This window comes from Chiloscyllium plagiosum, chromosome 10 (genome assembly GCF_004010195.1).
Source record: "Chiloscyllium plagiosum isolate BGI_BamShark_2017 chromosome 10, ASM401019v2, whole genome shotgun sequence".
In the NCBI taxonomy this organism is placed as follows: Eukaryota; Metazoa; Chordata; class Chondrichthyes; order Orectolobiformes; family Hemiscylliidae; genus Chiloscyllium; species Chiloscyllium plagiosum.
In genome coordinates this window covers 31,157,045-31,182,867 of record NC_057719.1, presented here as the reverse complement: position 1 = coordinate 31,182,867, position 25,823 = coordinate 31,157,045, and the positions used below count along the sequence as shown (strand labels likewise).

Here is a 25,823-nt window from a genome sequence, read left to right as displayed (position 1 = left end):
CAGAGGCTTCCTTTGAGCTAGGAGGCCTGGGTTCAAGTCGCATCAGCTCCAGAGGTATGTAACTACATCTACTGATTAGTCCAGATGCCTCTCGGTTCAGGGATAAGGACACTACCACTCTCCCGCAAGAATCCTTTCCACCTGCATAGAGATTTTGTTTTAAATCAAGTTGTTCAGAGATGCTAAGTGGGACTTCAAACCATGCTTTCTGGTCTAGAGGTAGCAACACTACTACTGTGCCACAAGAGTCCCTAAACATCTATTGTAGCTGTCACTTTTTTATAATTGCCAAAGTTGCCATAGAGGATCATAGGGCTGCTCTCTCCTGGAGGCAAATGGTGGTAAAAATAACCCAAGAGTCACCATACCTCAGGTAAGGGACAAGGTTGAGAAGGGGGAAACTTCATGGCTGTACAGCTATCTAAGCTAACCTTGTGGCACGAGACATTTTTAAATCAACCTCTTAATAACATGTTAACAACACTTCTGAAGCAGGTAGGACCTGAACCTCGGTCTCTCGGTCCAGGGGTAGGGACAGTACTTATTTTTCTTAACCAATCTGTTCAGTGATTTTATTAAACACCTCTGCAGGAGATGGGACCTGAAGCCAGGTCTCTCGATCCAGGGATAACGACACTACCTCTGCACCACAAGAATCCTTTCTGCCTTCACATGATTTAACACAATTAGTCTGATTATTATCCAGAGGTGAGTCTGGTGATGCAGTTATAGTGTCCTTACATCTGAGCCCGATAATCTAAGTTCAAGACCTGCCTGCCTCAGATTTGAATCACAAAATCTCTGAACTGGTTGATTAAAAATAATTTTGAATGTTGCCGAGGTCTTGCTGTATGTAGGCTCAGATTGCTTCAGTGACTAAGAAGTTATAAGTGGTACTGAACACAACTCTGTCTTCAGCGAACATTTTGACTCTGTCATAATATTGGAGAAAAAGTCACTGATGAAGTAGATGAAAATGGTTAGATTGGACATTACCCACAGATACTCCAAGGATACCCTCAGTTCTTGAAAGACTATTCTGAAGAAGAGTCAGACTGCACTTAAGATGTTAACTCTGTTTCTTTCTCCACAGATGTTGCTACACCTATTGAATTTCTCCAGTATTCTCACTGTCCATAATACGTACAAGCAAATATGCAACCAGACAGTACCAGGGCAAATAAACTAACTTCTGCCAAAGAATAAAAGAACATCCTTCTGCTGGTGGGAAATGTTTTCATATCTCATAAATCTCATTGGTTCATACTACCATTAGATATCTGGTAGATATCTCCAGAGCCAGTTGGTTTGGAGACCTGAAATAACATCTATCTTCTTTGTCTAATTGCTAAATTACATTTCCAACATGCAATACTAGTTCTGTATTTCATCCCATGTAGTGTTCCACTTTCAAATAATCATTATTAAGAAAAAAAAAGCCTTACCTGCAAGTGTCTCAGTCATGTCTTGTTTTGCTTTTCCATTCAAGAACTGAGCCTTGTTGCAGAAATGTTGGAGCAGCAGTAAATTATCTAAATACAAATTTTTTAAAAAGTGCAATTATTTAATGCCGTTAGGTCATTTTCTTTCAGGTGATATGTCTGTGACTGTTGGTGTTTGATCATTGTTTCACCTGTGAGGTGAGAAACGTGAAAGAAGGATGTCTGAGCATGCTGCTATTGGAAGGGTTTGAGGGGAACTTTATACTTGTGGCTGCTGAATGACAATTTCAATCTACATATGTTCCCATTTGTTGCTGCTTGCAAATCACCAACTTATCTTCCTGGCATACAATGCAAATATTTATTTTTATTATTGAGAAGCCAATCCTGAGAGGAATCACTATTGGATCTAGAAATGGGAAATGAACCAGAGAAGGTATGAGGAGCAAGCGTAAGTGAACACTGAGGAAATAGTGATAATAACATAACAAAGGCAGATGAAGATGGTTCTGAATCCAAAAAAAAGAAGTTAATTAGGAAAGACAGAACAAAAGTGAATCAGAGAACAAGATAACTCTGAAGAATAAACTGCATTTCATTGCAAGGGATCTTACAAGTAAAGCTGATGAACTCAGGGCATTTAAAGGGACATGGGATTAGGATATCATAGTTATTGCAGAAATTTGGCTGGGGTAAGGACAGGACTGGCAGTTCAATATTTTGGGTTTTAGATGCTATACGAAGGATAAAATGGAGGCAAGAGACGAGGGAGAGTGGCGTATTTCATTAAGGAAAACATTACTACTGTACTTAGGATATTCTTGGTGAATTGACTAGTGAAGCTATAATGGCTATAACTTAGAAATAAGAAAGGGATGATCACCTTGATGGGATTGTACTATCGGCCTTCGAACAGTCAGAGGGAAATTGAGGAGCAAACATGTAGAGAGATTTCAGATATAATAATAGGGTTGTAATAGGTAAGAATTAGAGGGTTGTAATAGTAGGTGATTTTAATTTTCCAAACATGGTCTGTAACTGCAATAGAGTAAAGGGCTTAGATAGTGAGGAATTTGTTAAATGTGCTCAAGATAATTTTCTTTATCAACATGTAAATGTACCTATGAGAGAAGAAGCAAAATCTAATCTTCTCTTGCAAAATAAGGCAGGGCAAGTTACTGAAAGATTAGTAGGGGAACACTTTGGGAACTAGTGATTACAATTCTATTAGTTTTAAAACAGTTATGGAAAAAAAATAGGCATTCTATAATAGTTAAAGTTCTTAATTGCAGTAAGGCAAATTTTGATGCTATGAGTCAGAAACTTGCAAAAGCTGATTGGAATAGACCGCTTGCAGGCAAAGGGATGACTGACAAATGGGAGGCTTTCAAAAGTAGGATAATGAGAGTTCATAGACATAATGTTCCTCTTTGAGTGAAGAGTAAGGCTGGTAAGAGTAGAGATAAATGGATGAATAAAGATGTTTAAGTTCTGGTCAAGAATACGAAAGAGTCATATATTTGATATAAACAACTGAGATCAAATGAATATCTTGAAGAGTATAAAAGGTGTAGGGGCATTCAAGAGAGAAATCAAGAGAGCAAAATGAGGATATGAGATATCCTTGACAGAAAAGGTTAAGGATAATCCAAAGAGATTCTACAAGTACATTAAGGGCAAAAGAGCAATTAAGGAGAGAATAGAGCCCATTAAAGATCAATGAGGTCATGTGTTAAACCTCAAGAGATGGGAGAGATACTAAGTGAATATTTTGTGTGAGTTTTTACTGTGGAGAAAGAAATGGAGGCTAGAAAACTTGGGAAAATAAATATTGATGTTTTGAAAACAGTTCACGTTTACAAAAGAGGAGGTTCTGGAGGTCTTAGAAAACATAAGGGTGCATAAATCTCCAGGACCTGATCAGGTGTATCCCAGGACTTTGTGGGATGTTAGGGAGGAAGTTGTGGGGCAGAGATATTTGTCTTATCTATAACTATGGGTGAGGTGCTGGAGGACTGGAGGATGACTAAATGTTGTGCTGTAAAAGGCTGTAAGGAGAAGCCTGGGAACAATAGATCTGTAAGTCTGATATCCGGGGTGGGTGAGTTGTTGAGATAATTCTGAAAGTCAGGATTTACATGTATTTAGAGGAGCAAGGACTGATTAAGGATAGTCAGCAAAGCTTTGTGTGAAGGAAACCTTGTCTCACAAACTTAACTGAATTTTTGTAAGAAAGTAACCAAAAAGATTGATGAGGGCAGAGCGGTAGACATTGTTTACATGGACTTTAGTAAAGCCTTTGACAAGGTTCCACATGGTAGGCTAATTAGAAAAGTTAGCTCACAGGGAGAGCTTCCCAATTGGTTACAAAATTGGCTTGTGGCAGGAGACTGAGCATAGTGGTGATGGGTTGTTACTTGGACTTTTGTTAATCTTTTACATAAATGATTTGAATGAGAATTTAAGAGACATGGTTAGCAGGTTTGCAGATGGCATCAAAATTGGTGGTATAGTGGACAGTGAAGAAGCTTATCTAAGATTACAAGGAGATTTTGATCAATTAGGAGAATGGGCTGAAGAGTGGCAGTTGGAGTTTAATTTGGATTAGGGCAGGACTTATACAATTAATGGTAGGGCCCTGAGCTGTGTTGAGGAATACAGAGGCCACATACATAATTCTTTGAAATTTGCGTCACAGGTATCTAGGGTGGTTAAGGAGGCATTTAGCACGCTTGCTTTCATTTGAGAAAAGGAATTGGATGTCAATTTGAGGTTGTATAGGACATGAGTGAGGTCTCTTCTGGAGTAGTGTGTACAGTTTTAATCACCCTGCTATAGAAAAGATGTTATTAAATTGGAAAGGGTTCAGAAAAGAATTACTGGTACATTGCTGGGAATGGAATGTTTCAGTTATAAAGATAGCTTGGATAGGCTGGGACTCTTTTCACTGGAGTGTAGGAAGTTGAGGGGTGACCTTATAAAGTTTATAAAATCATGAGGGGCATGGATGAGGTGAATAGCAAAAGGTCTTTTTCCCTAGGATGGAGCTTTTGAAGCGCTGCTTCTTTGTCACTGAAAGGTAGTGCCTCCAAATAAACCCGTTGGACTATAACCTGGTGATGTGTGATTTTTCACATTGCTATGCATGTCAGTTGAATGGAGATGTTGATTTGGGTTTTTCTGTCTCTACATTCTTCTAGTCACCAGTGAATATTGTCCTAACTGATCCATTATCTCTTCATACCTCAGCCCTGTCATTCCAGTCTACTTCTTCTCTGCTGCATTCCCTTCAGATCCAGAGATCCTTCCTCAGATAAGGAGACCAAAACTGCACACAATGCTCCAACCTCACCAAGGCTCTGTATAACTGCAGCAAGACATCCTTAGCAAGTTTTGAGAAGATTTGTAGCTCAGGTTGAGGTTCCGGATGTAGGTTTGCTTGCTGAGCTGGAAGGTTCATTTTCAGACGTTTCGTCATCCTATTAGTTAACATCTTCAGGCCTCAGGCAAAGCACTGCTTATAAGTCCTGCTTTCTATTTATATGTTTGGGTTTCTTTGGGTTGGTGATGTCATTTCCTGTGGTGAAGTCACTACCTGTTCTTTTTCTCAGGGGGTGGTAGATGGGTCTAACTTGATGTGTTTGTTGATAGAGTTCCAGTTGGAATGCCATCCTTCTATGAATTCTCGTGCGGGTCTCTGTTTGGCTTGTCCTAGGATAGATGTGTTGTCCCAGTCAAAGTGATGTCCTTCCTCATCTGTATGTAAGGATACTGGTGCGAGAGGGTCATGTCTTTTTGTGGCTAGTTGGTGTTCATGTATCCTGGTGGGTAGTTTTCTGCCTTTTTGTCCAATGTAGTGTTTGTTACAGTCCTTGCACGGTATTTTGTAAATGACATTAGTTTGGCTTGTTGTCTGCATAGGGTTTTTCAAATACATTAGCTGCTGTTTTAGTGTGTTGACTGGTTTGTGGGCTACCATGATGCTAAGCGGTCTGAGTAGTCTGGCAGTCATTTCCGAGATGCCTTTGATGTAGGGGAGAGTGGCTAGGGTTTCTGGACGTGTTTTGTCTTCTTGTTTGGGGTTGTTGCTGAGAAATCAGCGGACTGTGTTCATTGGGTACCCATTTTTTTTTAATACACTGTATAGGTGATTTTCCTCTGCTCTGCATAGTTCCTCTGTGCTGCATTGTGTGTTGGCTCATTGAAATTATGTTCTGATGCAGCTTCGTTTGTGGATGTTGGGATGATTGCTTCTGTAGTTCGACTGGGACAACACATCCATCCTAGGACAAGCCAGACAAAGACACGTACGAGAATTCCTAGAAGCATGGCATTCCAACTGGAACTCTATCAACAAATACATCGAGTTAGACCCCATCTACCACCTCCTGAGAAAAAGAACAGAAAGGGACATCATCGGAAATGACATCACCAACCCAAACACATAAATAGAAAGCAAGAATTATCAGCAGTGCTTCGCCTGAGGTTCACTGAAGATGTTACTTAGTCGGGTGATGAAACATCTGGAAATGAACCTTCCAGCTCAGCGATCAAACCTACATCCAGCAAGATATCCTTGTTCCTGCACTTGAATCTTAATGCTGTGAAGACCAACATAATGTTTACCTTTTCCATCTGCAAGCTTGCTTTCAGCAACTGTTGTGTAAGGACACCCAGGTCTTGTTGCACCATCCCCTTTTCCAATCTGTTATCATTCAGATGTAGTTTACTTGGACATTCAGAAGGATTTCAACAAGGTCTCACATAAGAGATGAGCATGTAAAGTTAAAGGGTGTGGGAATGGGCTTAATATACTGACTGGAGAACTGGCTGCGAGACAGAAAACAAAGTAGGAATAAACAGGTCATTTACTGAGTGTCAGACAGTGACCAGTGGGGAACTATAGAGATCAGTGCTTCGGCCCAGCTATTCACAGTACATATCAATGATTTAGTTAAGTGAAATAAATGTAATATCTCCACATTTGCAGTTGTCATAAACTGAGTGAGAGGGTGAAATTTGAGGAAGATATAGGTGCTTCAGTGTGATTTGGACAAGTTGAATGAGTGGGCAAATACATGGCAGATGAAGTACAATGTGAATAAATGTGAGGTTATCCATTTTGGTAGCAAAAACAAGGCGGCAGATTATTTTCTGAGTGGCGATAGATTGGGAAAGGGGAATGTGCAATGAAACTTGGGTGTCCTTGTACACCAGTCGCTGAAAATAAACATGTAAATACTGCAGGAAGTGAAGAAGACAAATAGCATGTTGGCCTTCACAGCAAGAGGATTTGATTAAGGAATAGGGATGTCAAGAGCCTTGGTGAGATCACATCTGGAGTAATGTATCCAGGTGTGGTCTGCTTATCTGAGGAAGGATTTTTTAGCCATGGAGAGAGTGCAACAAAGGCTTACCAGCCTGATTCCTGGGATGGCAGGACTGATATATTAAGGTAGACTTGATTGGTTAGGACTATTGTTCACTGGAGAAAGAGGGATTGGAGATCTCATAGAAACCTATAAAATTCTAACAGGTCTAGAGACGTTAAATACATAAAGGATGTTCCTAATAGCTGAGGACTCTAGAACCAGGGAAACAGTTTAAGAATACACGGTAGCTCATTTAGGACTGAGATGAGGAGAAATTTCTTCACCCATAGATTGGTGAGCTTGTGGAGTTCTCTGCCACTGAAAGTGATTGAGGCCAAACCATTGAATGTTTTCAAGAAAGTATTAGGTATAGGTCTTAGTGTTAAAGGAATCAAACAGAGTAAGTGGCAACAGGATACTGAGTTGGATGATCAGCCATGATCTTAACACATGGCATAACAGGTTTGAAAAACATACATCTCCCTTTTTTATGTTTCTACATTAATATAACTTCCCTATCACCGAAGCAGAGATCACTTATCTTCTGATAGTTACACGTTTGAACATATTGTTCTATTTTCAACATTTTGATTTTTTAAATCTTAGTCATGTTGCTGAATACTTCAATTTCTGGCTGCTCTTTTTAATCAAATGTTTTCCTGTTGAGTTAAATTCACTTCTATCCCTACACATAAACATGTATGTACATTCTTACAGACAAATAATAATATAAACAAACATGGTTTTGTTAGTGGATAGAACATCTTGAAATAATCATTTCAGTCACTTCTACATACCTATATGTTGAACAAGGGTGTGAACAACACTGATGGCAGCATTATAAATTCCAAGATTCTTGGAATTCAGATTGTTGTCGACAATGGCAGGGAAAAGAACGTTCAAAACCTGAGCCAGATTATCCTTCAACAATGGAATCATTTTCTGCATGGTTTCTAATGCTGTCTGATTTACCTTGCTGTTGAAATCATGCAGTCGAGGTTTGAAAGCATCAAAGATCTGGAGAGGAAATATTAACATTTAATATGATCATTTTCAAGTCCCAGTTTAACAAAGCAGATTACGAATGAATAGATCTTACTTTTTCATTTTACATTAAGTATGTCACAGATTAGATGGCTTGGATTTGATATTACAAAAGATTGTTGCCTCCAAGTAACTGAAACATACCTATACAAATAGAAAGACTAGCAACTGAATACTGCAGGCTATAATAATCAGATAAAGTACAGAAAAAAGGAGTTGGGATAAATGAATTGATTAGAGATAAAATGGCAATTATGGAAGAGATATAACTAGAAAAAAAAAGCTAAAACCATGCAATGAAATTAAAGACAGGAAGGGACAGATCACATTAATAGGGATATTATGCAGACCACCTGGTACTTCAAAAAAGACGAGATTTATGAAAACTAATGTAAGTGAGTAAAGGATGCAGAATACAAAACATGGAAACATTTTGCTTCCCCAAACTGACAAAAATGAGTATGGGAAATGAAAAGTTTTCAATGTGCAGGATATTTTTGTTTTAAACAATATGTTTAAAATAAAAATTAAGAAAGATGAGTATAAAACAAAGCAATAAATTAGGAAAAACAAATAAGAATGAAGAAGTATACCACATGAGAATGAACAAAGTAAGTAGACATAACATGTCATAGCTGAGTAAAAGAGAAGTACAAAATTGAAGTGAGAAAAACAGAAAATACAGAGTAGAATGAAAAGTCATGGATACAATTTGTAAAGGAAAATAAAACTAAAAACTTAAATAATTAAGAAATATAAAATTATAAAGTGTGCTTCAGACCAAATAATTAAAAATTGGGGAGGGGTAGTGCCACTAAAGGGTACTTACGATAACTCTCAGTAAAATGATGTAACAGCTAAACAATTTATTTGGTAGCACTGATATTTTACAAATACATTATTTAATCAACTTTTAATTTAAACAAGCTGAAGTGGTTCATTCAAAAACAACTTCAACATCACAAACTTTACAAAAGCTCTAAGTTGATTGTTCAGAATTATTTATTTATCACAGCAATATTTTAATTTATTGTTCCAGTATTACCTTAACAATATTGATTATAACAAGTTCTTGGTTATTCTGACAATCCGTTAATAATTGCTCAATCCCTCGGCTGCGATCCCGAAAATCCTTTGCGCCCAATAGGCCTGTAATTTCCTTGAGATATTCTGCATTTTCAATCAAGTTTCGTGGAGATGGTCTCCATGTATAATCACGTAAACTCAGTGTTGCTTCTGTGACATCCCTGTATGATTAGATTTTATTTCATAATCATGATTTCATACTTGAAGAACAGTTTTACTTAAAAAAAAATCAAAATTCAACAAAGCTCTGCTCTAATACAGCATACAACAGTTGTTTAGAGAAAGATAAATTCTCAAAAATGATCTGTGTAAGGAAAATAATACTTGTCCATTTTTACTATTATATTTTGATGTGGATTTGAGACTAAAAATTTATTTAGTCCCTTAATAACAGTGCAAACTATTAAACAGTTTTAAACATAATTGTGAAGCCTATTTTGTACCCAGTTGTACTTAGGAAGTGTATTTATTAGTGTTGATTAAACTGAAGGCTGATATGAATAAAATCATGGAAATTGAATTGAGAGCTTCAACAAAGCCATGAAGTGAAAGTTTAAAAACACACCCACACAAATAATTCTGATTAGATTTTTAAATTATATTTTGTATAAAGTAACTAGTTGAAGAAAAGTCTTTGGTTTCCTTCTAAAATATATTATTCCTTCTGTATCACCATGGTTACAATTTCTGTTTCATCTCTATCATGACAGTACAATATAAGCTCGACATTTTTGCAGTCAGTAGGTCTGAAACAATGAAAATACAGTATTGCCAATTTTTCAGAGTTCTCAAGTTTCAAACTCTATATAAGTATAGAGCATCCTAAAGATAAATCAATAGATTTTTTTGAGCAGGTTAGAAAGAAATGAGAAAAAAAGATCAAGCAAAGAAAACCTAGACTAGGTGGGATGTCCTGCTGTGAAGAGTTTCATACTTTCCAGCATTTTACATTAATACAAACATCAACTTATGATATACAATTTAGAAATAAAAAAATAAACCAAATTAAGTATTATGTCAGTCTCTGGTAACTTACAAAACAAAGCATGTAACTTGCATACAATGTATAGGTGTAAGCAAGAAACTATTTCAATTCCTTATTGCAACCTATTATGCAGATTATTATAATGCATCGGCATGATCTATACATTTAATTTAAATTATAAATTAATAAAATCATAGAGTTTAAGTAAACTGGAACGAGAAATTCAACTAATACATTATGAAGTTCTGTCTACAAATAATTAACTAATGATTAACTATACAGTAAATTTGCTAATACCTTCCTGTTAAACTCTGTATTTCCCTGGAGCTAGATGACACTCGCATGCTCCCTCCGCTGGCAGGATATCGTCTGCCCTTTGCTGATGGGGTATCTAATGGCATTTCCCCAAGGCCCTGTAAAGGGAAAATATTGGATATGAGTTACCCCCATTACAATTCAATGAGGGAAGAAATTAATATGATCAATAGAAGTTTTATGCAGAGTTAAGCAATTACATTAGAAAGGACTAAAGAATTTAGTTAGTTTAATAAGTATAGTTCATTTCTTGTTTTCTTGTATTTAGAAAGGTTTTGGAGTTAATTGAATTTACCAGCTAAAATGCTGATGCAGCAAATACACAGGCCAGGCAGCTAAGTGTATTCGCGGCTGAACTTATAGCAATCTCTGAGTCCTTATAGTAGCTTGAATGCCTAGTGACCTCAGTACCACTGATTTTATGCTCAACAACATGATGTTGTAGACAAAAGTGGCCATATAAGTGTACAAGATTAATACCAGTAACAACAATCAGGGTCCAGAGGATAGATTAGAGAAGCATCTGGAAATAGGGGTGGTAGCTAAGACAAGGGGGTCTCAGACACCCTCTCCCCTCCCAGGAATAAGCCTAAAAAAAATCACATTGGAATTCACGTAATGCACTGCCTATGAGTTTTTCAACGTATAAATATCTGATGGATTTCTTGACTGAGCAGATTCCTGCTTCAGAAGTGCTCTGAGAAAGAACTCTCCCAATGTGTTGGCAAAAAAAAAATCGATGTAACTTGTACCCGAGACTCCTGAGATTAACTTCTAAAATAACAGAACTGAAATCAAGATGGCTAGGTTTAATATATCAAGGTATCAAAAAAAGAAACAACTACCAATGCAAATTTAAGCAAAAGCATTAATATTGTAATGTAGCGCCAAAACTTTCTGCATTAAACTGAGCAAACTATGGATTGGGGTGTTTAAACTCCTTTGTACCTTTTGTCGAAGATTATTAACAGTATCTCGAATATAAGGCAAGTCTCTGGGTGGCAAATGTTTTTCAAGCACCTTGTCAAAATCGTGGTGAGACATCATAATAAAAAGCATCTTGCGTCCATAATATCTGCAATATATAAAAAGGTTAGTGCATATCTACAAACATTGAATTACAATGTTTCAATGTTTTAAATAGCTGAAAATGTGTTGCTGGAAAAGCGCAGCAGGTCAGGCAGCATCCAGAGAACAGGAGAATCGATGTTTCGGGCATATGCCCGAAACGTCGATTCTCCTGTTCCCTGGATGCTGCCTGACCTGCTGCGCTTTTCCAGCAACACATTTTCAGCTCTGATCTCCAGCATCTGCAGACCTCACTTTCTCCTCAATGTTTTCAATAGCAAAGTAAGAGATGTGTAACCTAGGGATGACAAACTACAATTAGAATTTCAATGTGTTATGGTTTCTTGATAAAAATAAAACCCAAATAGGGTGTATCCTACTGATATTTTCAAGCTTGAACCTGAGAAAAAGTGATTTTTTTTGTTTTGTCTAAACAAAACCTTTATCAGCAGGCAAGCAATTAAAGTGTATTTTACAAGATTGAAAGATCCTTCTAGAATTCCAGGTAATCTGTGGCATTTGTAAGTTGTCTTAAGAAATTGGCAGCAACCAAGCAAAAAAGTAAAGATACCATGCATTCAACTTGATGAACCACAACATGATGAAATATATTTAGTTGGAACATTGGTGCCAGGTTAAATCATAGAACATTGAATATTAATCTTGAATTGCAATAGTTGTTCATCAAAACACAAGAGGAAGATTAAAAATTTAGAATTTCTTTCCCACATATTTGAAACTATTAACCTCATTGACATTTAATTTGATTGATTTCATTATTTTTCTCTTGTTCATCTACTTCTAGTCTGTTTGGCTCAGTTACTATTTTCACAGAAATCCATTTCCATTGTTTACTTTGCACAGTTCTGGTCTCCATTCTATATGATGGATATTAAAACACAGGTGAATAGCAGGGAAAAACAAAATTACAAGATGTTACCAAAATTGAAAGGATGTAATAATCAGGAAGAAAATTGAGCAGATTTGTTAGAAGTCAAAATTATAAAAGGGTTCAATAGGGTGAATGTGGGGTCTGTTTCACTTGTGAGCAAGTGTACTACAAAGGGTCATAAAGTTAATATAGTACAGGATAGGTACATGGGAATAAATAAGGTGTTTAGAAGACATTCTTTAAACTGTGTTGAAAGTGTCAAAATGAATGATAGAAACAGGTAGTACTGACATTAAGGGATGTTGGATGTACATCATCGAGAATGAAGGAATAGAGTGGCAGGATGAAAAGAAACAATTAGTGTGTTTGGACCTCAGTATAAGTAGATACAGATGCCCTCCCCATCTCTGGAGTCCTTCTTGTCCAATAATTACTAATCATGCTTCCACAATGTCATGATAATGCAATGGGCAGATTTATGCTGTACAGCACTGTAAAAATTAATATCTTGGGGAAAAAAATAAATTATTCCCACATCCCTTCGTCTGCAAGTTAAATCGGTACATTGTCCTATGAAACTCATTATTACAAGGTATTTACTTGCCTAGTTTCTTGAGAACCATCCTGTGCAAATTTTGCTACCGCATGTATAATCCGATCAGTTATATCTTTAATTCCAGATAAAAGTCGTCCTGCTCCCATTCGCTCCACTACATTGGCAAGATGCTGTGCTGTGCATTTTCTGACCACAGCATTAAGATGGCTGAACAGAAGAAACAAAAAAAAACAATTAAAGATCTGTTAAAAAGAAAAAATGAATTCAAGTTTCATGCAAGTGAACTAAGTTATCAGTTGGTAAAACTTATTAACTATAACATCAACCAGTAACCAAGGAAGCATAAACTTTTGGAGATAAGGATAAGGCATTGAAAAGTGGCACAAGCAATAAAAATTTCTTCCAACTACCAAATGACTCCTTCACACAGCTATCTTCAGTTCTATCAACAACATGCCAAAGCCCAGTTGACTAGACAACTGGTTTATGATGCCAAGTGATGTTAACAGGGTGGGTTCAATTCCAATTTGGTCTGAAGTCACAATGATAGACCTGCCTTCTCATCTCTCCCAAGATATGGTGACCTTCAAGTTAAACTCAATCTAGTCATCTCTCTCTCTCCCTCCCTCTCATCAGAGAGCAACTTATGGTCTTCTGGGACTATGACAATTTTTATTTTTTTCATAAACTGACATCAAAATAAGACTTTATTTGGGGAAAATATGCATCAGTAAGATAGGATAGAATAAACATGAGCAAAGCAAAACTTTATTTATTCACCTTGGAAGATGTAAGTGGCACCACTCCATGAAATCATAAATTTAAGGTGTGAGAAAACTGTAGGTGTAAATCTACTCTCTAAAATACTAGCCATCCAAAGGGTCACATTTGACAACATATCTTAGATTATCAATTTGTGAAATTTTGATTTACAGGATAGATTAGTCAGAGGCCTCTCCTGGATTTGAACTTACAGGACAGGTCACACACAGGTTTCAAACTCACAACTGACAAACTTTGGTCAGGATATTGAAAATTACAACTTATTTTCCTTTTGTAACCTAATATTGCAGAAGGAACATATAGAGAATATCAAAATTTACAGTACAACTTTCAACTTCTGCACATCAACTCCCACCCTTGATTTTTCTTTCCTGCCTGAAACAATATTTGTGTTTATTAACACACATTATAGTAGCTATCATGTAACCGGACTAGAATTCAAAAGGACAAAAGTTAATGCAGAGAACACAACTGCGAACCATATTGTGGCAGTTGCAGAATCTGAGTTCATTAAAAGTTACAATGAAGCGTTGGTCACACCAACATTGTTAATCTTTTCAGGCTTTTGAATTGGCAGCATATACACTCAGCTGTACCAAATGTTTTCAGTGAAGAAATGCTAGCCTTAATAGTGGCATAAAAATTCTGAGTGATTTTTTTTTAAGAAAAACTCAGCTTATGACCGTGGTAGCCATACTGGTATCTTGATTGTTTAAAAAAAAACTGCTTCATTAAATTACCATATTTTGTTTTTAAAAAAAGACTTAATTCAAGCATAACTAAAAATTCAAACTAATTTAAAAACTTTTAATGACCTAATACTAAGGGTGAAAACCTATTCTAATGCTTATTGGAAAAGACTACATGCTCATAAAGTAAGCACAGCAAAGGTTTACCAGACTGATTCCTGGAATGGCAGGACTGAAGAATCAAAAGAAGTTAAATGGGTTAGGATTATATTTGCTGAAGTTCAGAAGAATGAGGAAGGATCTCATACAAACCTATGAAATTCTAACAGACTGGAAAGGGTGGATGCTCCTGATGACAGGGGAGTTTGGAACCCCATAGAATCCCTACAATGTTGAAGCAGGTCATTCTGCCCATTCTGCCCTCTGAAGAGCTTCCCACCCAGACCTACTCCATCCCTGTACCCTGCATTTCCCATTGCCAAATCCATCTCACCTGCTCATCTTTGGACTGTGGGAGGAAACCACAGCACTTGGAGCAAACCCACGGGGAGAATGTGCAAACTCCACACAGACCATCGCCTGAGAGTGGAATTAAACCTGGGTCCCTGGTGCTGTGAAGCAGCAGTACTAACCATTGAATCACTGTGAACCAGGAGTTACAGTCTAAGTATATGTGGTAAACCATTCCGGACCGAGGTAAAGAGAAATTTCTTCGCCCAGCGAGTGATGAGTCTGTTACCACAGAATTTGTTACCACAGAAAGCAGTCAAGACCAAAACATTGTGTGATTTCAAGAAAGAGTTGGAAATAGCTGTTATGGACTAGGCCAGATCACTCAAAACATTCTTAAGCAGGTAGCTCTAGACCTAACTTTGCAATTTGTTTCGGTAAGTGTACAGTGAAAATTATCCAGAGTAAGACAGCTAGGTTGACTACTAGATTTTAAAACAGACAAAAATGTATTCACAAAATTACACAATGAAAGACAAAGAGCAGAATGAAGAACCCCTACAGAAGTCAACCTATCCAGCTAGACTTAATTATGCTGTTCCGAAAACACACAACAGTCCCAATAAACAAACTTCCTTTAAAAAGGAGTATATATGGAACACATGCTTACAGTTCAAAGTTGAAGGGCAGAAAAGAGAGAAAGTTTTCACACAGCTCCCTGTTGAATTTCCCAGTTCAGGATTCAACTACGGGCGGCATGGTGGCTCAGTGGTTAACACTGCTGCCTCACAGCACCAGGGACCCGGGTTCAATTCCTGCCTCGGGCTACTGTTTGTGTGGAGTTTGTACATTCTCCCAGTGTTTGTGTGGGTTTTCCTCCAGGTACTCTGGTTTCCTCCCACAATCCAAAAGATGCGTAGGTCAGGTGAATTGGCCATGCTAAATTGCCCACAGTGTTAGATGCATTAGTTAGGGGTAAATATAGGGTAGAGGAATGGGTTACTTTTCAGAGGGTCAGTGTGGACTTGTTGGGCCAAAGGGCCTGTTTCAATACTGTAGGGAATCTAATCTAAAACTGCTCAGCTCAGCTAGCTAAAGAGCTGACCACTACCCTCTTTACATAAGTCACTTATAAAGCATGACCACTTTGGCGTGAAGTCTGATCTATTTACATATAAACAAAAAGACTCTCAAAATCCTTTTCATCTTTGTACCAAACCAGACTGATCGGAGTTCAGCCCAGCTTATTGCCCCTCTGAAAAAAAAAATCAAGGACAGAGTCTCCTTGAGCCAAGGTACAGCTTTTAGGAAAAGAAAGGGACTAACGTTGTGACATAGCATTTGGGGCTAAAGGAACCAAAGGGTATGGGGGAATAGTGGGAGTTGGATGATCAGCCATGATTATCATGAATGATGGAGCAGGCTTGAAGGGCTGAATGGTCTAGTCCTGCTCCTATTTTCTATGTTTCTATGTTCACCTTGTCAGGGAAATTTCTTATGTACAATGAAATTGTAAAGACTCCATATAGAGTCATAGTCATAGAGATGGACAGCATGGAAACAGACCCTTCGGTCCAACCATGCCGACCAGATATCCCAACCCAATCTAGTCCCACCTGCCAGCACCCGGCCCATATCCCTCCAAACCCTTCCTTTCATATACCCATCTAAATGCCTCTTAAATGTTGCAATTGTACCAGCCTCCACCACATCCTCTGACAGCTCATTCCATACACATACCACACTCTGCGTGAAACAGTTGCCATTTAGGTCTCTTTTATATCTTTCCCCTCTCACCCTAAACCTATCCCCTCTCTGGGGGAATTATGTACCATTTCATTTTCCTTTCCTTTTAAATCAATCAAGTTGGTCTACTGTACAGATCAAAATATGTAAAAAATGAAAAGCCATTTCATATTTATAATCATCCTTTTTGAGCTCTGTGAAAACATTATCAATTAAAATAATCAAGAATCAAAGGAACTGCCTTAAACATATAAATAATAATATTTCAAGAGGTATATTTTAACAGGAAAGTAAGTGTTATATTTACCTCAGTCCACCATTTATTAGGGATGAAAGTGCTCGTGCTGGAGTTACATTTATGACCATTGCATGTAATGCTTTGTCCACATCTTCTCGTATGAAGGCATTAGATTCACTTGCTTTGTGCAAAAGAATTTTAACAGTATTGTCCAACTCCTGATCCATATTCCTTTTGAACACTGTGAACATGTCTCCTAAGCAGAGAATTGCTACTCGTGAAACACTAGAGCGTAGATTTTTCACCTGTAAGTGGGAAGAACACAGACTTAATTTTAGGGCTTTGTTCTCTTTTCTGTTTGTTCAATATATCCCCATTCTTATTTTAAATGCACGTATCTTAGGACATGTTTCATCATTCAATCTATCTGAAATAATTATTGATGATTGCTGCTATCTCTCTACTATCAACTGTGATATTTTCCTTTTATTACTTAATGGTCATATTCACATCACAGTCTTCTGTTTTTAAATTCTAAACTTAACTTGAACACATACTGGTAACACTCATTATTAAATAGAGTCAGTATGCTTATTAACTTCTCATAAAATGCATTAAAATAATAACCTCTTGAACTACAGCAAAGACAACCTCGTGAAGTCTTCCTATTAATACATCTGAATGGTAGGTGGACAGACACTGAATACAATTGATACCTTCAATTTTCTTCTCCCTGTGAAAACATAAAAATAAAGTTTGAAGTAACTATGAACACCACAGGGACCCCAGATATATTCTACACACAATCCAATCCAGTAACTTGTCATGCAATGTTTAATCAAAGAAGACCTATGTGGGGTGGTAGCAGGGAAATTAGTATGTTTTGTATGAACTACACACATTCTATTTAAAATATAATGCCTTTCTCAGAATTTTGAAGTGTTACCAGATTATTTCATCAGTATTAACATTTAAGTAGTCACAAGCACATTAAAGATATTGTATCACATACACTTTAAATCAGTGAATAGCATGGATTTTAAATAAAGCCATACATCATATATGAAGGTGATGATGTCTTACTCAGCTGATCACTTGTAAACCTTTTATTGGTTACAGATGTTAAAACTTAGGTTTGTCATATCAGCTTTAGTATGGACCATAATATGTAGGAGCAGAAGTAGACCATTTGACCTATTATAGTTGGTCAGGCAGCATCCGAGGAGCAGGAGAGTCAATGTTTCGAGCATAAGCTCTTCATCAGCTCTTTTCCCATTCCTGATGAAGAGCTTATGCTCGAAACATCAACTCTCTTGTTCCTCGGATGCTGCCTGACCGGCTGTGCTTTTCCAGCATCACACTTTTCGACTCTGATCTCCTCACTTTCTCCCATTTGACCTCGCAAGTCTGCTGAACCATTCATTGAGATAATAGTTGATCTGATAAGCCTCAACTTCACTTTAATGCCTTATCTCCACAGCTCTTGATTCCCTTCTAATTAAAAATCTGTCTATCTCAACCTTGAATATGCTTAACAACCAAAGTTGAGTTAGAAAGATTTTTAATCAGTAAGGAAATGAAGGGTTATCAGAATAAGAATAAAGGAGTTACAGATGATCACCACAGCCATGATTTCACTGAATGACAGAGCAGACTCGATGGGCTCTAGCTCCTTTGTCTCATTGTTTCATTCAATAGGAAAATTTGGTTTATATGATTTAGATAACCACATAACCTCAATGCAGAGAATTCTGATGTTAATCAAAAGAAAATAAGAAATCCATACCAGTCTTCGTCAGATAAAAGTTTAAGAGCCTCTGAGAGTGCAAGGTCTGGTTTGGAGAAAGGTCTTAATTCAGAAAGATCTACTACTTCTGGACTGTGCAAAACTGCAGGTGTTTGATCCCTGCGTGATGATCTAGGACATGGAGCATTCTCCCCTCCTATTATAGGGAATAAAAGAAACTTTTGTCAATACTTCTGTAAATTCACGTTGATTTTGTTCACCACAAATGGAAATAATTTTGGATCTAGTTGTAAATGATTCAAACCTCAAGAACCTGGATAGAACTTAAGAATGAAAGAAGGATTCTACTTTGCAATAAACACTAAAATAGACTTGTTGCTTCAAGCTTTCAGAAAGGTGATGCAAGGCTAAAAGAAATCATTCTGAAAGAAATACTTTGATCCTCTGCAGCTTTTTTTTAAAAAGAAACTTCCCTGTGGAAGTCATCTGATTTTGAAGAGAGTTTGTTTTAAAAACAAGTCCTTCTTGAGATATGGATGTTGTTCTATAGCCAGCATATTACCCATTCCTAATTGTCCTGGAGTTGAGCTGCCTTCTTGAACTGCTGTGGTACATGTAGCATAGTGCTGTGATGGAGGGAATTCCAAGACAGTAAAGGAATGGCAATACAGCATGAAGTCAGAATAGTGTGTTGCTTGGAACGGGAAGGGATCTTACTAGTGGTGGTCCTCCTGTGCTGTCCATGTCGTTCTATGTGGTGGAGATAAGGTGAAAGCTTTCATATCACTGAAATTATTTTCATAGCATGGAAAGAGCAATTTGATCCTTCATTCCTCTATTGACTCTTTGTTACACAATCTAATTAATTACACACTCCTGCTCATTCCTTATATGCCTGTGATTTTCTTTTTTTTTAAAAAGTATTTATCAAAATCTCTTTTGACTACTGCCACTTAATCTGATTTGCCCACCCTTTTAAGTAGTACCTTCTAAATTGCAACAATTTCTCAGGTAAAAAAGTTTTTTTCATATTTTCAGCCTCTGGTTCTTTTAGGTCACCTTAGATCTATGTTCTCTCCTTACTGGTTGTTCTAGTATTATTTTTATATTCTCTATAAAATTAGTGAGGTGAGTACAGTAGAATTCAAAATAACATCAGTTGGTGGAATGAAAAAACAGTAATAGATGGAACTGAATGCCGAGAAATGAGAAGTGATTAATTTTGGTAAACTTATAAATTGAACATACTTTTCTTACCAGAGTTTGATGTGTTGGAAGTTCGATGTTTCCTTGTGCTAAGCTTATGTTGCGAAGAAACAAGAGTTGCTATTTCTATTGATGAAGAATCAGACTTCAACTGAAGGAGCATATCATTGCTGGTGCTCAAACCTAAATTAAAAAGACAAATACTCTCAGAAGTTAATACTTAAAATAATACTTTAAACTTTGGAGTATGATTTCTAAGTCCTCCAATAATTTTGGTTCTGTTTTTTACAAGGAAAAGAAAATTAAAAGTGCACAAGAGCACAATGTGAAGCTCATTAATTTGTAAATGTAACAATCATATCAAAAAACCCTCCATTTAAAAACCAAAAAGCTTAATTATGGCTAGAATCTCCACTATAATACACCTTAGTTCAATAATGTTCTGGTTTATAGAAGTAGGCAGTTAAAGGCATCTATATACTTGTTTAGCATCTTGGGTTTGTGTTTAAAGACATTCATGCTGGTCTAACATAAGGCCACGTGATCTGACAAGGCATCATTTCTGAATCAAGACTCTCACTGCTCATTTCACAGTAAGGATTCAGGAGGGGGAGAAATGAGTAGCAAGAGGGTGGCTAAGGGAGTGGAAAAGGCTGCAAAATGAAGGGTTGGTGAAAGGAGGAGTTTGTATCGACTAGGAAAATCAGAGAGTGGCCTTTCTTCCGATCCTTGCATTACCATTGCCAGAGGGAAGATGAGACAAAAAAACTGCAGATGCTGGAAATCTAAAGTAGACAGGCAGGATGCTGGAAAAAAGCAGCAAGCCAGGCAGCATCAGGAGGTGGAGAAGTCGACTTTTCGGGTGTAAACCTTCCTCAGGACTGGGAGTGGGTGCAGGGGGAGCTGCAGATAAAGAAGGGGGTAGCGGGGGACAGGGGGTGAAGTGGGGATTAGTAAAGACAGGTAGAGGGTATGATCTGGTTGGTCAATGGGAGGAATGAGTCCAGTTGGTGGCAGGGAGGAAAGAAAGGGTGGGGGGGCGGGGCGGAGGAGCTGGGAAGGGAGGTTATTTGAAATTGGAGGACGCAATGTGAGTCCTCTGGGCTGTATGCTGCCAGGCGGAAGATGAGGTGTTGTTCCTCCAAATTGTGGTTTGTTTCATTGTGGCAATGGAGGAGGCCAAGGATGGTCATGTCGGAAAGGGAGTGGGAAGGGGAATTAAAATGTGTGGTGTCTGGGAGGTCTGGTCAGCCCCTACGGGCTCCCTGATTTAGAGAAGACCACATCAGGAGCATGGATACAGTAAATTAGGTTGGAGGAGAGGCAGGTGAACCTCTGTCTCACCTGGAAGGACTGTTTGGGGCCCTGGATGGAGGTGAGGGGGTGGTATGCTGGCAGGTTTTGCACCTTTCCGATTGGTGGTTCGGGGGGGTTGATGGGGAGAGTGGCGCAAACCAAGTAATGTCGAAGGGAATGGTTCTTGTGGAAGGCAGAGAGGGGTGGGGAGGGGAAGGTGTTCTTTGTGGTGGGGTCTAGTTGGAGTTGGCGGAATTGTTTAAGGATGATATGTTGAATGCGGACACAGGTGGGGTGGTAGGTGAGGACAAGGGGATCTCTGTCTTTATTGCGTTTGGAGGAGAGGGGATGTTTACAGCAGTGGAACGGGGAATGGAACTGGTGCAGTGGAGGGCTGTCTGGATGACAGTGGAAGGAAAAGCATATTGTTCGAAATAGATGGACACTTGGGATGCTTTGGAGTGGAATGTCTCCTCGTCCGAGCAGATGCAGTGGAGGCAGAAGATTTGGGAGAAAGGGATGGAGTTCTTGCAGGCTACTGGGTGGAAGGTGTAGTCTAGGTAGTTATGGGAGTCTGTGGGTTTGTAGTAAACATCTGTATGCAGACTGTCGCCAGAAATGGAAACGGAGAGGTCAAGAAAGGAGAGGGAATTGTCCGAGATGGGACAGAGGGAAGATGACGCAAAAAAGGTTGCTAACAATGTCAATATTATCAAAATGAGGTAAAGGTGACAAAGTCTTGAATGGGTTTTAAGCAGTAAGATTGATTGACATGAACGATACAACTAATATTAGAGATAGCATTAGGTCCACCATGACAGAAAGGTCATGATGCCTTGTCTCAGCAATCAATGAAGTGCTGAAATTGTGAGAAGCCTGATGTAATCTAACACAGTAATTAGTAATAGAAGGAAATCTGTGGTCAGGCCATGGAATTTAAAGCAGAAATGAAACTAAATGTTTTTGGTATTCTCAATGTTTATCTGGAGCAAGTTAGACTGGATATCAGATAAACAGTCCAACAGGATAGAAATAGTGAATGGATGGAACGAGGTATCTTTGGTGCAATGTGAAGGCTGCCACCATATCATGATCAAGGGGATACGTATAGATGAGGTGATCCTCAAGAACACTGGCAACAGTATTGCAGGGTTTGGAAGAAAAGCCACTGTTAGAAAAGCTGGTGAGGATATTTAAAGGGAAGAGTGTGGAGGTATAGAACACGAGGTTGGCTGGGGAGGGTAGAAGGAAAATATAGATTGCAAAGGATGTAAAATACGTCGGTCACTTTAAGTTATCTAAGTACTTTAAAAAAATGATTTACAGAAAAAAAAATGATTTGTGCACTTGAACAAATTGTTTATAAATTTTCAATGAAATTAGAGGCTATATTGATTGCAACACAGAAGTTGAAGCACTTGTAAACTAGTGATTAAACAAGAAGTTGTAGACCTTTCTTTCACAAAATGAAAAAAAAAGCTGTAAATTACAAAAAACAGAAGTTGACCAATCCAGTAACCTTACTTTCATTTTGTGTTTTGCTTATATCCATATTCCTTGGTCTTTGATGTGATCGTTCTTCCTTCTTTACATGATCCTTGAAATTATGATCACCTTGTTCCTCTGAATCATATGGTTGCACTCCTTCGCGTTTCCATTGCTTCATTTTATCCCAAGCTGATTTTGACATGGAAATCTTTAAAGAAAAATATTCAATTATACACATTTTCACAACCTCCATAAGACCACAGAAATAGGAACAAGAGTATGCCATTCAACCCTTGAACATGCTTCACTATTCAATAGAATCACGGCTGATACAACATTTCTCATGATTACTTTTATGCTCTTTCCCTAAATCTTGATTCCCTGATCAAGAATCTATATCAGCCTTAAACATAAACAAGGACTCTGCCTCCATATCTCCCTGTGGCAAAGAATTCCAAAGATACTCAGCCCTGAGAGAAGAAATTCCTCCTCAGCTCAGTGTTAAATTGCTGCCCCTTTAATCTGAGATTATGCCCTCTGGTCCTAGACTCTCCCATGAGAGGAAACATCATCTCAGTATTTAACCTATCAAGCCTCTTAAGAATCTTATATGGTTCAATACGACCACCTTACATTCTTCTAAATTCTAATGAGGAGAGTCCCAATCTAATTAACCTTCGCTCATAAGAAATTCCTCTATAAAAGGGACCATTCGAGCAAACCTCATCTGAACTGACTCCAATGAAATAAGATAGTTTCTTAAATAAAGGAACCAAAACTGCGCACAGTACTCCAGATGTAGTCTCACCAGCAATTTGTACCTCAGGACATCCCAAACGATTTACAGTCATAGAGCATGGAAACAGACCCTTCAGTCCAACTTATCCACCTACCATGTTCCTAAACCGAACTAGTCCCACTTGTCTGTGTTTGGCCCGTATTCCTCTAAATTTTTCCTATTCATTACTTATGTAAATGTCTTTTAAATATTGTAACTGTACTTGCATCCACCACTTCCTCTGGGAGTTCATTCCACAAATGAACCACCCTCTGTGTAGAAATGTTCCCCCTCATATCCATTTTTAAAAACTTTGTCCTCTCACTTTAAAATATATGTCCTCTAAGTTTTGAACCTTCCCTATTTATCTTATCTATGCCCCTCATGATTTTATAAACCTCTATAAGATCACTCCTTAACCTCTTGTGCTCCAGTGAAAAAAGTCACAGCCTATCTGGCCTATTTTTATAACTCAAACCTTCCATTCTCAGCAACATAATGGTAAATTCTTTTCTGAAACCTCTCCAATTTCATAATATCCTTCCTATAACAGGGTGACCAGAACTATACACAGTACTCCAGAAGAGGTCTCACCAATATCCTGTACAACCTCAACATGACATACCAACTCCAATACAGAACAATACAGAAAAGTCTGAGACTCATGAATGCAAGGAGTGCTAATCGCATTCTCAACCACCCTAGATACCTGTGATGCAAACTTCAAAGAATCATGTACCTGAATCCATAGGTCTCTCTGTTCTACAACACTACCCAGGCCATATCATATCAAGTCTCAATCAATTAAGTTCAGTTATAGTTTGTTGTGTAAATGCAGCAACTATTTTGTATATTATAAGTTTCCCAAAAAGCAATAGGATTTAAAACAAATTTTTGGTTGGTTTTACTGAGAGAAATGTTGACTAGATTACTAATTTTGTCTTATTTTACTATCCACTATCCCAATTAGATAATGTACCAAGTCATCATTTCAAGTGAAGTAAAGTATCTCAGACAACTTAGCGATCTTTTCGTATCCCAAAGGTATGCGCCATGGAGCCTGGTTCACAACCTTCTGACTTTTAGGTAAGAATTATAACACAATCAAGCTGATATTCTGCAGAAGATTTCTCTTCAATTACAGAAATGCTATTTAAAATTCTCATGTTTGGAGTTTTTGGGGAAAGAGCAGTGTGTGATAATGGTTGCCTTGACTGGAGCTTTTCTTGCAATATTTTGAGTAAATTCATGAAGCCATAAAGCCATCCTCTTGGTCTGAAAAAGGCTCAGTCTACCTCAGATTAGGGTAATGTTTCTCAAAGGTTTGCGCTACAGGTGAAGCTAGCTCTTTCAAATTGCTACTATAAAGTTGCAATATGAGTGGTCAGCTCCAAGTCAGAATAATTTGGGTTCAAATTCCACGCTAGACCCTTGAGCAAGATATTGTCATCAAGTCAAAAAGATGTTTTGCCTGTCACACAAATAAGCAACATGGTACACAAATTTCAATACCAATATATGTAAGCTGTACATTACGGAGACTGGTGGATTGTACTAAATAGCATACATCTTCGGCTGCTCGTAACAAACAAACCATAATCTTGCATTTGCAGATATGTTCTATTTTGTTCAAAAAGCATACAATGTGTAGGCAGTTAAAGTGACATTTTATAAATTCCTACTTTGGAAATAAAACCAGTCTGACTACAATTTGGGATACAGACAGTGTCTAACCTCACACCTTTAATGCATTGTCTGAGCTGAGATGTCACTTTTTTATATACTGATAAAACCTTAAGTTATCTTGGGGCAGTGACTTGAAAGAAATTCTGGGATTTATATATTAATCAATCAATCAAAACCTGCATCCCCATTCTAAGCAACTAAGGACTTAACAGCCATCTAGCTTTATCTAATACATTGCATCACTTGTATAACAGTTCGATCTTTCGCTTATAAATTCTGTGTCCTATGTATCCTGCCCGGCGTGGAGCAGCACTCTGAAAGCCTGTACTTTCAAATAAACCTTTTGTGCTATGAACTGGTGTTGTGTGATTTTTAACTTTGAACAATCAGAGTTAACTTCCCTGGTTTAAAATTTAAACAAAGAATGGCAAGTTAGCTGTCAGTCATCACTAACTAGTGCCACCTCCTTGACGCAACTTTGCAAATCAGAGTCTACCTGCCAACCAATTAGCACCTTCCTTTCATACAGAATAAACGTTGGTTTTGCCCTTTAGTTGATAATCTTGTGAATTGACTGATGAGTGGAAGACAAAACGTTTTGACAAAATGTGAATTCTTTCAGAACCTTCATTTTTTTTTACAACCCAATGACAATTTATGATTATTTATATACACATATTTAAGTCAAATAAAAAAACCAAAACTAAGATTACATTCTTTTGGAAATTTGAAATTCATAGTAGAGTGTGTAATAGACCAGCCAGACACCTCAAAACATTTCAAGAAGGTAGCCCAGACTCTAACTTGCGAGTTGTTTTAAGCAGGTGTACAGTGAATATTCCAGGAGAGATGCCACTGATCAAACCACTTAGTTTCAAACAAAACAGAGTTTGTTTACAAGATTACCAAATGAAACACAATCCCCAAAAACACCCCTTGGCACAAAAATCAACACA

The 25,823-nt window shown here is 37.8% G+C and overlaps 1 protein-coding gene and 1 long non-coding RNA gene across 3 annotated transcripts in view; one reads left to right on the top strand and one right to left on the bottom strand.

The window, feature by feature from the left end:
- The window catches only part of LOC122553488, a 51,173-nt gene extending 26,310 nt beyond the window's left edge, over positions 1-24,863 (top strand). The window contains exons 2-3 of the long non-coding RNA XR_006312736.1: positions 1,094-1,224; positions 24,152-24,863. This is a non-coding gene — a long non-coding RNA (uncharacterized LOC122553488). The remainder of the gene's footprint in view (positions 1-1,093; positions 1,225-24,151) is intronic.
- The window catches only part of LOC122553484 (TOG array regulator of axonemal microtubules protein 1), a 170,222-nt gene that overhangs the window by 8,017 nt on the left and 136,382 nt on the right, over positions 1-25,823 (bottom strand). The window contains exons 11-21 of one of the 2 annotated variants that reach the window (XM_043697298.1): positions 22,440-22,611; positions 19,671-19,802; positions 18,453-18,609; positions 17,294-17,399; positions 16,736-16,971; positions 12,809-12,967; positions 11,193-11,319; positions 10,227-10,342; positions 8,904-9,105; positions 7,612-7,831; positions 1,446-1,532 (exon numbers count right to left, since the gene is read on the bottom strand). In XM_043697298.1, coding sequence (XP_043553233.1) covers positions 1,446-1,532; positions 7,612-7,831; positions 8,904-9,105; positions 10,227-10,342; positions 11,193-11,319; positions 12,809-12,967; positions 16,736-16,971; positions 17,294-17,399; positions 18,453-18,609; positions 19,671-19,802; positions 22,440-22,611 — 1,714 coding nt within the window. Of the gene's footprint in view, positions 1-1,445; positions 1,533-7,611; positions 7,832-8,903; positions 9,106-10,226; positions 10,343-11,192; positions 11,320-12,808; positions 12,968-16,735; positions 16,972-17,293; positions 17,400-18,452; positions 18,610-19,670; positions 19,803-22,439; positions 22,612-25,823 lie in introns of those variants that run through there. The other variant, XM_043697299.1, reaches the window with a different exon arrangement.